This window comes from Coffea eugenioides, chromosome 7 (assembly GCF_003713205.1).
Source record: "Coffea eugenioides isolate CCC68of chromosome 7, Ceug_1.0, whole genome shotgun sequence".
Taxonomy (NCBI): Eukaryota; Viridiplantae; Streptophyta; class Magnoliopsida; order Gentianales; family Rubiaceae; genus Coffea; species Coffea eugenioides.
In genome coordinates, this window is record NC_040041.1 from 16,635,501 (window position 1) to 16,649,335 (window position 13,835).

General features: G+C 34.6%; 1 protein-coding gene across 1 annotated transcript; it reads right to left on the minus strand.

The window, feature by feature from the left end:
* Nucleotides 1-11,417: 11,417 nt before the first annotated feature.
* LOC113777599 (transcription factor TCP7-like) lies at nucleotides 11,418-12,988 on the minus strand. The gene has a single exon (XM_027322747.1). It carries the CDS (start codon nucleotides 12,687-12,689, stop codon nucleotides 11,862-11,864), a length of 828 nt encoding a protein of 275 aa, XP_027178548.1. The 5' UTR covers nucleotides 12,690-12,988; the 3' UTR covers nucleotides 11,418-11,861.
* Nucleotides 12,989-13,835: the final 847 nt, after the last annotated feature.

Sequence of the window (13,835 nt, forward strand, 5' to 3'; positions counted from 1 at the left end):
AAACTACAAATAAGAAAGAATTCAATATTTTATTATTTTAAAATTACTTTCCTTTCTATTTACCACCCAATTTTAATCCTAATTCCGATGACATTAAGGTAATACAATTAGGATTCTTTCTTATTTTTCTTTTTTTTTTTTGCAAAATCTAATTTTTTGTCTCCTTCTCTCCTATCTCTTTTTCTTTTCGTAATATTAATAAGTGTAAAAAAGAAAATTTAAGAAAATTCTTTTATTTTTATGTTTTTAGAACTCTTAGAGTAATAAAGGGGAAAAATAACCATTCCAATTTTTTATTTTTAATTATATATAAAAAAGGGTTAAATATATTTAAAAATTTTTGAACATACTGGTTAGATTAATGATAGGGTAAAATCCCTAGAAAATAATTTTAGAGAGTACAGTAATTGTATCACTACAATTTAAAGGGATAAAGTGATCATAAATAAAGTGATCATAACAATATAGTAAGGGTAAATTTTATATACATTATCACCGTTAGATTCATAACACATGTGCAAAAGTTGGATTTCAAATTCAAATTTTATATATTTGTTATTTATCTAAGACTGACAGTCTATACACTGTCAATGTAGGAAAGATTAATCCATATAGTAATGCTATAAAATATAAGGGTATTTTTATCCAAAATTTGTTAACAGTATTGAATTATTTGTCAGGGTGAAATGACTAAAAAATAACGTTACAGGATAAATTGATAGTAGTAACATAGTTTAAGAGGATAAAGTGATAATAACTCATTTAGTTGTGAAGTACAAATTCGTTTAACATGCCACGTCATTCAATTCATGACTATTCCTATGTTTGGATAGAGTATTATTTAAAATATTATTTGGAATAATTATTGTAACACTTTTTATAATATGATATATTTGAGATAAAAAAGTAATTAGGAATATAAAAAAGTGGATTGAAAAATATGTCTATGATACATGCGAAATATCATTTGGGATAATTCAGTAATTCAAACACACTCATTATTTGTGCGTAGACTCGTAGAGTGTACGTAGGAATATTCGTTAATACCTGGATTAGATGCACGCACATGTGTTTCACGCATCTAAGAACTTCCATTCCTTTTTATAGTAAACAAAATGAAACGTCAATCTATCACCTCAATTAAGCATATGTCAAATCCATTAAATTTAGTTAAATCCAATGTCAGACCCAAATTCTTGTGGGTTCGAAAAAGTAAACTCAAATCCAAATCCTCGTTGGTTTGGATATCTAATAAATATCCGTAGGTGTTTTTTTGAACATGCAAAATTAAGTAAAAATATTTTTAAAATACATACAATTTAAAATAACATACATACCATTCAACTTTTTGTTTATAGAGGGAAACCAAAAAAACAGGACACATAATAAATTGGCGGGTTATGTGGTGTTTTCTTAGATTATGAACATATCCTTTAATCTAATAGTCATGAAGTTTTACTATATTCGATCCAATAACCATATAATATTAGATTATTTTATAAATTTATTGGTACATACATGCATACATATTATTTATTTATACATGGATGGGGATGAGGTATGATTTGAAACTGGGTTTGAGCACGGATCACAAAAAATCAAATTCTACTGATAAGTGCATATTTTAAGTGTTTTTAGTGTATTTTATTATTTAGTTTTGGTGTGTTTTAACTACTTTTATAGTTAATTAACTAAGTTTTTAGTGAAAATATGCATTTTGTGATTTAAGTGGTAAAAATTACATTTTTAAGGATTTTAATGGTGAAAACTTCATGTTTTTATAGGTTTAAAAATTCAATTATCACATGGTATGAGTTGAGAAGATAATTGGATGATTGATGATGGTTTGAAGTGATAAAAAAAAGAATATGAAGTGCAAGAGAGGAAATGCAATCAAAAATAAAAGAAGAAATGTTTTACAGTTTTGACACATGTTGGTATTTCGACAATATCTTGAGTTACAAATATCGGATTAAAATGATTTTTAAACATTTTGAAGCTAAGAGATGGATCTATATTTGGTATGAAGACATCGAAATCCAGTTCACAAGTTTTCTAAGTCAAAATGTCAAAATACAAAAGTGCATTTTCATTGTCGAAAGCTAAAATAGAGTTTTAACCAGTCAAGGATACTTTGGTCATTTATCGGTCCATAGAGCTCCTAATTGGATGATTCTTCATGCATTGGAAAGTTAACTCAAAGATCTACAACTTTTATGTTTTATACAAGAGTTAGTTCAGCCTCCATCATCGAGAAAATATCAGTTTAAATCGGATGAAGAATAGAACAATGATGAAATCTGTCCAGAATGAGCAAACTTGCAAAAAGAGCAAAATGAGGGGTCAAAACGCAGGCATAGGCCACATTTTCTATCCGCGTTTTCATGAATTTCAGCTGCAACTTACTCTACAACTTGTGCTCCATTCACACAACCTTTTTGACCACTTTGTCTGCAAAAATCCCGGCTAGAAATGATCAGATTATGCATGGAAACTATGAGAAGCAACTTTGAAGAATTTCAAGAGTCAAAAATACCAACTAGAAACAACTCATTTTGGCTCTTGAATCCTCTATAAATAGAGGCCTTGAAGAACATTTGCACGACTTTGGAAGGTTAGAGAAACTCATCAAAAATATAGTTTTCACTAGAATTTCCTTAGTTCATTAGTTAGGGTAGTATAGAGTAGTTAGTGTAGTTTATCCATCTTGTATTTGTAATTAGATTTGGATGAAGATTTGACAAGTAAAGATGGAGAGTTAGACCTCATATGATAAGGGTGACTTCTCTCTTATCACTTTTTCTTTTGTATTTGATTTCATGTTTGGTTATAATACAAGTTTGGATCTGTTTTTCTTCATATTTAGTTAAATTTTATACCTAGAGTTATGAATGAATTTACTATATCTTGTTAGTGATACTTACTTGGTTATTTGATGATATTATTTTGAACAAGTTATTTATCATTTTTGCTTTTCTAATCATGATTAACCTGCCATTAATTATGATAATTTTAAGGTGTTAAGTTTGCAATGAGAATTGAAATTTAACACTAGTTCAAGGAAGTGATAAACCTAAGGAGTTCACTCACGAGAGTAGAGGAGCACCTATGTAGCTTTAGTGACTTGTTTCATGTAATTTCATCGAAGAAATGAACTTGTAACTAATTTCATAACCACGAGAGTAGGTATGGTTTAATTATAAGTATAATTGATTCACTACGAAACTAGATTTCATATACATTAGGAAATTACGTCATAACTAACCAAGATAATAGCATTCACTTAACCGGTAACTTCATTTGCAAGAGTAGTAATAAATTCCATACCTCTAGGAGTTTTCTATTGTTAATTTTATTACTTTTATTTAATGTTTGTATTGTAGATTTAATCTTTTGCATGTGTGATAGTCTAAATAATAAAGGAGTTCGAAAATCACCGGTAATTAAAAATCTTTCCTGTGGGTTCAATTCTTAATACCCTATACTCAATCGCGACTCGAAGACTTGTAAAAAATCATGTATAAAATATTTAGGATTCTATAAATATAAAATTTAACTGTGAATGAGTTAATTGTTATATGTATACCTCGCGCATGTCATTTACCGAGACCCGTGACTCTCTTATAGTTTGGATCTATGTAGGATATGAATCATGTGCATGCATATATGTATGACTCTCTTAGATTTTGAGTGTATCCTTTAATCTAACAACTATGAAAATAGTTGGATAGAATACAACAAATATGCCTGCAACTTGAACTTTAACAAGTTAGATAACTAAAAAATTTTATAAAATTTAAATATAAAAACCTACTAAAAAAAGCTCATTCAACAAGTCAGAAACACCAAAGCAAGCGCCGTTCAAAATGAATCCTAATGGTGCCTTCAACAAGACAAGGCAGGATTTAATTCGCTTAAGAAAAGCATTGACTGAGAAATCATGGCAACCAAGGTGGAGAAATTATGTCGTAACCATGATCCAGGGACTTATCCGAAGCTATGATTTTAGATTTAGAGTGCATTTGATAAAATTAAAATCCGAAATCTAAAATTTGAATCCACTGAATTATTGAATTGCTAAGTATTAAATCTAGTACATTTGAGTGTATATCACATTCAGTGATAAGTAAATAACTTATCACTTAATTATAAAAAGCAAATTTTACCTAAAAAATTCAGTGCCACTTGATTAATTCGAATGTTCAATTTTTAATTATCAAACGATTTAAATATATAGGAGGAGGGATGGATTGGCTGGTATGGGGAGAGGGAGTGTAAGCGAGAGATCTCGGGTTTGAGTCCTCCCCCTTACACTAAACAAAAAAAAAACTACCTAAATATATTAAAATCTGAATCCATTAAATTTAAGTACTGAACTGAATTATCAAACAAAGCCTTAGCGTAACACTTGTCTGAAAAAAAAAATTCTCTTTCTTTTTTTTTTTTCTTTTTAACGTAAAAGGTAAATTTTATTAATCAATCATAAAGCAACAAATACTGCTCAATCATTATAGAGTTACGATTTCAACAAGTAAACTGGCAAAGAATCCCTCTCCAACTCGACCGCATCTACCCTGTGCTGGTGTGAACTGCCATAGTTCACAAATTATCTTCATATGAGATACAGCTACTGATTTTGTAGCCGATTCAGAAAAGAACTAAGACTTTAAATTCTGTTCCATATAATAAATCTCACTAGGCCATTGATAAGCACCACCATATAGCATGGTACAAGTATGCAACCGAGTCCACAAATAGGCGGGAATCACGCGTACAAGTAACTGATTGATGGACTATTGTACTGTCCAAACCAAAGGACTCGTTACTTCGTCCTCCTCTCTCTCCTTCTCAGCTGAATTCACATGTTACCAGAGGAATGCATCCTGTAATAACTAATAAATATGCAAACCCATATGAAGTTTTACCATGAACAGATTGTATTCATTAAGAAAATATAAATTCGATCAGGATTTGCTTCTCCGGCCCATGAGTGCAGCATTCTTTGAAAATGCGCGGGCTGATTTCACTGGGAGACCTCAACTGCACTGGCCATAGTCGATCGACTTTCATGCTAGTTCTTGCTCCATCATGAAAGTTCCAAAGGATGAGCACGACTAAAGCGGCTATACATGCAAATCTATTTACATTGTCATAATCTATCGTTGACAGCTAGTCCATCTTGCACACCATTGGGAGAACAAAAGCAAACCTAGCTAATCCATCTTGCATCTATCTTGCAGACCATCCAAAGACAAATACAAACCTAGGAACGGGAGGGTTGAGTTGAATGATAAGATAGGAGGGATTGTAAACAGGAGGCCCTAGGTTCAAAACTTCCCCACTTATAAAAACAAAATCAAAAACAAAAACAAAACAAAAAAATACAAACCTAGGAACAACCTTTGCAAACCATACTACAGGATACCAGGCATTTGGTTCTAGTTATTCTATCTTACCAGGCCATGCAGTATTCTCTGCACTATTTGCAGGTTTGGCTCCTTGGTGAAGATGAGGCTGTAATTTGGTTGGACGAGCCCCTTCTTCAATTTGGTCGTAAGGTCAAAGCTTTATACTGAAACCATAATGAGAAAAAATTTATTCACACATACAAGGAATGTGAGACAAAGAACCCTAAAAAAAGGGTTAGATATCAAGGAGTTAATGATGTTGGGAGAACTTTGACAATCCGTAGTGACTGCAAGTCCATATTTGAACCATTTGAAAGAAATGAAAATCGCTCAACTCTGTCCACGACAGGATAGAATAAAGAAAATAAGAGAAAAGATAAATGCAAGAGAGGGAAAAGAAAGAAAAGACCTAAGAGAAAAGAATGGGGAAATATAAAAGGAGATTGGAAATTCTAGAGAGGAGAGGAGGAAGCAGGGAAACGAAGTGGAGGAAGCTTATGAAAGAATAGTTGTTGTCTTAACCCTAGTCAATCTAATAGAAGAGAAAAGACCTCACAACACGTCAAGCAATGGAGGAAAATGAAGTCCGCACAATGCACTAAACAAAATAACGTTGGGAGAAAAAGATCATGTGGACTTTGCATGGTTGGACAATGAAAAATAAGAAGTGCCTTTGCACTTATACTACTTATGTAGATAAAACACCAAAAAAAGTCCTTTACTTATAATGGTTTAAGAGAACAACTTCTTCTGGACCAAAATCAACTCAGGATATGATGAGGAAGCCGAAATTTTCTTAACATACACAACCAGATATCACCATGCCCACAAAAACAAGACATATTCTGATACTCAAGGTTACTAGTAACTCCTACAAAATGAATGCAGCAGATAAAGATGGAAACAAGTAAAGATTGCCTTGAATATAGGTCCACAATGGGCATGGATAAAGAATACAAGGAAGATGGTGAATTTATAGTGCAAATTGGGAAAAACTCAACATTTGTCGAAACTTGATTGAATCAAGGATTCCATTTTAATCCTCAACTTTTATTAGGTTACAAGTATAGTACCTAATGAACTTTGCTATCAATATGTAGCTTAGAAGCAGTAATTTATTATCGCAAAACTTCATTTTACTGGTGGTCAGAGAAACTCATAGTCCGTATTTAACATGATGTTACCAAAACATAGGTTACCATGAGAGGTCCTCACAATCTTTCTCATTTTAACCAATTTCTCTGATCATTACTAGACACCCCTTTAAGACAGTTGCTACTAAAAAATTCTTGAGAAGAAACTAACTAATATAACCGTAACCAAAAAGGGTTGAATTGTTCCACAAATACATACTGTTTCAACACCACTTGGTAGCATTATGGTCAAAATGCTAGTTTTAGCCAGCACACAATTGGAATACCAGGCATCCATCCTTACAGGAACACAAATCCTGAACTTTTTGATAGAGTTGGACTCAAACACCACACCAAGAAAACAGGAAGACAATATTAACAAATAGAGAATATCATTAAAGCTACCACAAACTGCCACAACCAATCAAAAACAGACTAAAGCTTCTAAGGTGAACTCTTGCAATGTCTGATCTCTATTTCTACTTAATACAACTTCACTAGGTTGGCTTTTCATCTGTTAAACTTGAGGTGATCAGGGAAGGAATTAACTTGATGCAAAAGGGGGGCTCAACAAAGGATTTGATAAAGGACTGAAAGTAGTGAAATAGCATTTGATTGTCAGTTAAGATAAGCTTCAAGGAATCTCAATAGTAAAGTCAATATACAAGAAATAGTTCTGTTCCATACTGCTCGATAAGAACACTTAATAAGCATTTCTTTGGACAGAAACTAGTCAAAACTAGAGTTTAAGATTTCAATGCCTAATCCATAAACAATCCCACTTGATAAGCTCCCACTAATCTTCCTGCATTTCTTTTCCTCCCCTCCTCAAACCACCCTTTATTATTAGAATCCAGGTCTCTTTTCTGGGATAGAACTTTTTGCTCTCATGTACCTACTGTATGAGCATGTCTGTAACCAATTGTCTAATATCAGCTGGACTTGCAGAGTTTTATTCTACTTTATATTTCTAAAGGAGACAAAATAGGGGTTACGGAAATTGAGTGGTCATCTCCAGAGTCAATGCCAAATCAGAACATCAATTAGCTGTTGCAAATGAAAGAAGCTCTAATGATGCAGCACCAAAGAAGAGACAGTGGACAAGATGGATTTTAGAATTTTTAGCTGTACAAACGATTAAGAAACAATATTAAAGGACAGGACAAAGGCAAGAATCTTAGAGGAGAAAAGCAGAAACTACAGGATTTCTGACTTTCTCCAATGAGACACAGCATAAGATAACAGTCTCAATTCCATCCAACCTTAACATGAAACTACTATATGTCATTTATATCAAAAACAGGAGTTCTTTAGGTCTAAGTGAACTTCATAGCAGAGTATACTCCAGGAAACTAAAAAAAAGGTCAAAAACCCTACATCTAAAACTCACCATGGGTCCAGATGACTTAATTCACTTAATTTGCCATTATGCAAGCATCTGTAACCCATTTTAGCAATCTAAAAAGTGATTAATATAGCCTTCAATGGATGAGTACTTACACACCACAATTTCTTATACTAGTTTCAATTAAATGTCGATTTGATGGCAAAATTAGCTAGAACATCCACATACAATGACAGGGAACTTGCATTTTATGTCAGTAAGCTAATCAACAATTTCCAAAATAATAGGAAATGTACAGAGGTTAGTAAGCGCATGAGGAAAATTAACAATCCAAAGGAAAATTAAAAAATAAATAAAGGTGACAACCGAATGGTAATACTTTGTCCTCTTTAGGATATGGCCACCAAGGATCGAATCCCAGGGTTAACGTATTCAAGAGGAATGGGCCTCTCCTCTCGGGCCACAGGGAATTAGTCGGGCCAAAGGCCTTGATACCCTGTGTCCAAAAAAAAAAAAAAAAAAAAAAAACAGAATGGTAATACTTTGTCAAAATGAAATGAAATTCATGTCTAACTTTCTCCAAGTAGAATTACTAAAGGTACTACAGAAGCGACAGAAAGAATCACTAAAGCCACAACTACAAGATTGCAAAATTAAACGGCAAAGAAAAAAATGACACAAGTCCACAGAGAAAAAAGCAACAAACGCAGCTTCAGTTAAAACATTTAAATGAATGTAGGATTCAGAAAGCTTTGTGTTTGCGCTCACAGATGATAGGAAAGACCAACTTAATGCTAGTGTAAATTCAAGCAACTTAAACCATGATCTATATGTTCCCTCCTGAAAATTTAAACATTGCAATACATAATCCTGTTGTATTGATTTTATTTATTGAACTAGAAAAGAAAAGAAATTAAATAACAAATTTTTGAATGGAAATCATGAAAGCAATATATTTTCGAGGTTATGTTAGAACATTTTATGCAATGTTTAACAATAAGTCTAAATTTTGGGAGTTTAATCAACATTATCACAGTGTGAGAAAGTCTATGACTGAATTCCTCAAAATTTCATCATACAAACATTAAACACATAGCAGTGAAGATCACAAAAGCGCCTAGAAATTCATCATTGAATATCCAAAAATTTCAAAACAAATAAATTGACAAGTATGCAAACACCTAGAAGAAGTATATGACTCCAAAAGCAAAAATTTAATGAGATTTGCATTTTAAGTGACCATTTCATAAACAGCACATGAGGACAAGTTTCCAAAATCAAAGCAGAGCATTGGACAACTTAATCTAGCACATTATGAAGTTAGCTAAAGAATAATGGAATCAATTGTGGCAAGCGTCAATCTACAGAAAGGTAAACTTACACATTAGCCAGTTTATACTATCCAGTTTTACCCTGTGCAATTGAATGGTTTAGAACCAGGGAAATTAAGAATCATTGATAATATGAGATCAGAAATAAAGGTCCAAGAGGAGAAAGCACTGATGTGTCCTTTACCACCTTTACACTACTTCCACTGCACCACTGGAGCACAAGAAATAAACGTAAAAGCTCACAGCCAGACCCAGCCATAGAAAAGTAAGCACTTTATTAAGCAATGTGGTATGACAAGTTCACAATGACGGAAGCTTATACATAAAAAGTAGTTATTAATATAGAAAAAGAACAGAGAATGCTGCAAAAGTCAAGGTGTCACTTTGCAACAAAAAGCTCAAAGAAATTACAGCTACGACATTCAACTTTTGAATACACACCGGGTTTTCATGTATAAAACACAAAAATGGAAGAGTATATCAACCAACAGATTAATTTTATTCACATTCCTGCTTCCTCTTTACCAAAAGTGTCAAAATTTATGCTTACTAGCTCCAATAAAGTACGTTTAAGTTGCTCATTTTTGCCCAATGAAGGATTTTGAGGACAACACAATACCTGTCATGTTAAACAAGAGAAATAATACTTAGCCAGGTATTTAGCTTACTGAATCTTATTTAACTAGCATTCTAAAGCCGGTGAAGAGTCTCACCTGAAGCAGTAATCAATGTTGATGGTGCCACATAAAGATAAGCAGGTGCTACTGCTTCTAAGCAAGGGCTCACCCAAATGGGGAGGGAAACCGGGACAACCTGAAGCACTAATTAGTGTTGATGGTGCCGCATAAAGATAAGCAAATGCTATTGCTTCTAAGCAAGGGCTCGCCCACATGGTGTGGAAAACTGAGACAACATCAACCAATGGTTTAGTTGCTGCCTAATTCCAAGCATGTGATGTGACATCCGTTCTGACATTCACGAACAACTCAGTTTTATTGATTTCTCCTAGCCTGAGATTCCTAGATATGCTTGAAAATTATTCCCAACCACCATATATACATGGAGTAGATGCAGGCTTGGACCTAAGCTTTGTCACTCATTCTCCAGCCTGAATTTCTGCACCTTAAACTGGTCTACAACACCGAATTTATCCTTTCAGAAGCTAGCATTGAAGTAGCTATATCCCCGTTGTAGAAGATGAGAACTAAAACTTGGTACATCACGCTGATTTAGTAGGGATGATACATAAATTTTCTTCAACATGTAGGTGTAAGCAGCAGTATAGAGCACCATAATTCTGTTACAGTAACTTATTGATGACAAAGAAAAGGGCAATTGACCATTCTAGTTAAACATTGTAAAGCTAGCATGAGTTGCATATTGAACAACAGGCTTTTATAGTGATACTACCATCAAGCTCTGCCAAGACAGCCCTTTCACTTTGTAAAGCCTCCAAAGAGTACAGAAACTTGTAATTGCAGCTTCAGCTCCATAGTGATTTCCAGCTCAACTCCGACTAAATATGCACAACTAAAAGATATTCACGTTCTTTTTCTTCCGACAAAGCTTTGCTTGATCTTAGCTAGTATCAATCATATCTGTCATGCCTTCTTTCAGGATCCCATCAGCACCAAAAATTCCAATTGCTCTTCAAATGGTTCTTCAGTAGAGCAGGCCCCTTGTTGGAACAAATTTGTTAAATCCAATACTTAGCTTCATAAAAACCATCGATGACAGCTCCTTCAAACTGTTGGCAAGTAATGATCATAGTCCCTTCTTTGAATTTATGCACTTTCTTCAAAATTTTCCAATAATTTCCCCTTGCCATTTCTTCCTTGATCCAAATTACTTCATGCAACAGGCCTGATTGATGTCAAAACATTAGCTCACACTCAAGACTTGATGATGTTTCAAATTCAGTGTTCAGGAGCAAATGTTTTCTTTCTGAACCCTTAGCCAAATAACAATTCCATCTACAGAATGTTTTTTATCCACAACAATGTCCACCACAAGAGGTATTACCTGAGCTGTGGCAATCTTTGGCAGTTTTATACGCAAAGCTATATCCTGTTTATTTTTCCAACACAGATACATAATAAATCAAGCAAGTCACAGTGTATCGTAATGGATTACACTTTAATTTAGCAAGAATAATTTCCAGTGGGAAAGAAAAGCAGAAGAGTAAGTCTTATATGACATAGAAACAATATAGAGAAATGAATAAATTCATTATTTGACTAGTTGATACACAAATTGGAATCACTAAACAAAATAGGCCCTCGCCTATTTTGGGTCCTACCAGTGCTGTTTAGCAGCTGAACTTTGGAGTGCTATTAGAAACAACACCCTGAACGATACAATACAAAATAAGATGCTATCCAGACAGCATTCAAATGAGTACCCAGCCAAACTGCTACAATCAAAATAAACAACAACAAACTCCTTAAACCGCCACGATTGTGCATTGAAGAAAATTTCTTCTGGGTCCTAACACAAACTAAACTTATACTACTGCTTTTCTTGTCTCTAAGTAGACAAAATCAAACCAACGCAAACCACATAAAAAAACAAATCCACACACACATATTAACAACAAACAGGGGACAATAATAACCACAACTAATTTAAACTGAGAGCTACTATTTCAACGGGCATCGCCTTCTCTTTGTTCCGAAGAGGGAGGTGGCGGAGGACCAGATAATGAAGCCAGCAAATTCAGGTGGCCTTGGTGAGCTATAGGCAGATAATTCCCAACCCTAGCAGCAGAAGCCTCCCCCATTGGGGTAGACTGTTGTAGAAACCTAGCCATACCGGACTGCTGCGGAGCGTTCAATGTCGGCACTACCATCTCCGGCTGAGCCGCCGCAGCAGCAAAACTCCATACTTGCCCTAAGTCGGGCCGGGCTGGGAGGGCCCAAAACCCTCCCCCAAGTGCTGCAGACCCCACAACAGTAGCTGCTGCCGCTGCAGCAGAAGCATCATCTTTCTCGTTAATACTATCATCCTCATTGGAAGACCGGAGTCGCTTCCCTAGAATAAACGGCGTCGGCGCAATCAACGGCTGCTGCTGGTGCTGGTGCTGCTGTGACAGCGGTTTATGGTCCAGCGGAGCTGACAGTGTACCCACCGAGTTCCTCGCGGAGGCAGGAGAAACAGTAGAGAAACTCGCCGGAGTCGTTCCGGTACCCGTGGCTGCAATGATAGACGGCTCAGCCTGACGCAAAAGCCACTCAATGGTTTGGCCGTCGGACTTGTGACCTAGCTCCCTCGTCAACTGAAAAACCCTAGCTGCGCAAATAATCGGCATACGAATACGGCGGCCCCGTCCGTCCACCTTGCTATGCCGGTCTTTCGCCGGCGGCTTCTTAACGGCCAAAGCAGCAGAGCCGTTATTACTGCTCGTAACCCTTTGACTCGGGTCAATAATTGCTCCGTTACCGTTACCGTTACCGTCTGCCGACGCCGATGACATAGGTAGTAGTAGTCTTGGCAGCTGCAACCTTTCAGTAGCTGTAGAAACAGACCTTTTTCCCCCCCTTTCTTGATTGAGTAAAAATTGGACGTTTTTCTTTCTTCAGCTCTATTTCACCATAACGATATGAAGCGAAGGATAGAAATAAATAAAAAATAAAACTCTTTTTTTTTTAAAAGTGTGTGAGTGTGTGTTTTTTCGGGGGCAGGGCTGGGGGGTTTTTGCCTTGGGGGGAAGCAGAGAAGAGGGAGAGAGGGTAATCAATGATTGAGGGGCAGGAGTTGGTGGAGACAGGAGGAGGGGCACATGGGTGGTGGGGACTACTCAGACTGTCCGACTAATACTGATACTTATAAAGGTACAATCCACAGCACAGTCCATAAATACAAACCATATAGTTCTATGGATCTGTCTAACAGTGCTATAATAAGATATATTTCAACGATTTTATATTTAAAAATATAAAATTAATTAAAAAATAAATAAATACGAAAGAAGATAAACAAGATTAAATAAAAAATATATATAAATATAAGGAAGAATAATAATTATTAATATATATATAATAGATTATGTGAATATTATGTGTGTTAACGAGTGTTCTAAAAGTATTCATTAGAAAATTTCTACTTTCATTTTGTTTTTGTTTTTGAATAATAATCTTCCACACCTCATTTCACTTCATTGATTATGGTCACTTTCTCATAGTTCTGTTATAGTAGTGGTGACTAGTAAGAGATAAAAGTATAATACACAGTTTAGATTGGATTGGGTGTTTGTTTTATTTCCTTTTTAAGGGATATTTTTAAAAAGTTATATACTAAAGCATTTTTAGAAACATTTATGAGTGGAATGTGTACAGAGTACTTGTTTTTTGTGTTTTTTAGTATTGTTTTTAAATGTCGGAACAAGCCTCTTATTTTTTTTTTTTGGGGAAAATGCCAGTTTTCACCCATAAGTATTGGGTTATGGACATATTTTGTCTTCAAACTTTCTAGCATAACACATTTAGTATTTGAACTGTTAAAATTTGACTAATTTCATTCTCAAATGGAAAATTAATCAATTTGAACGAAAATCGAAGCTAGGGAAGAACGGTATTAGAATTGAGAGAGTGAAGATAGCTATTTTATTTTACTGATTTTA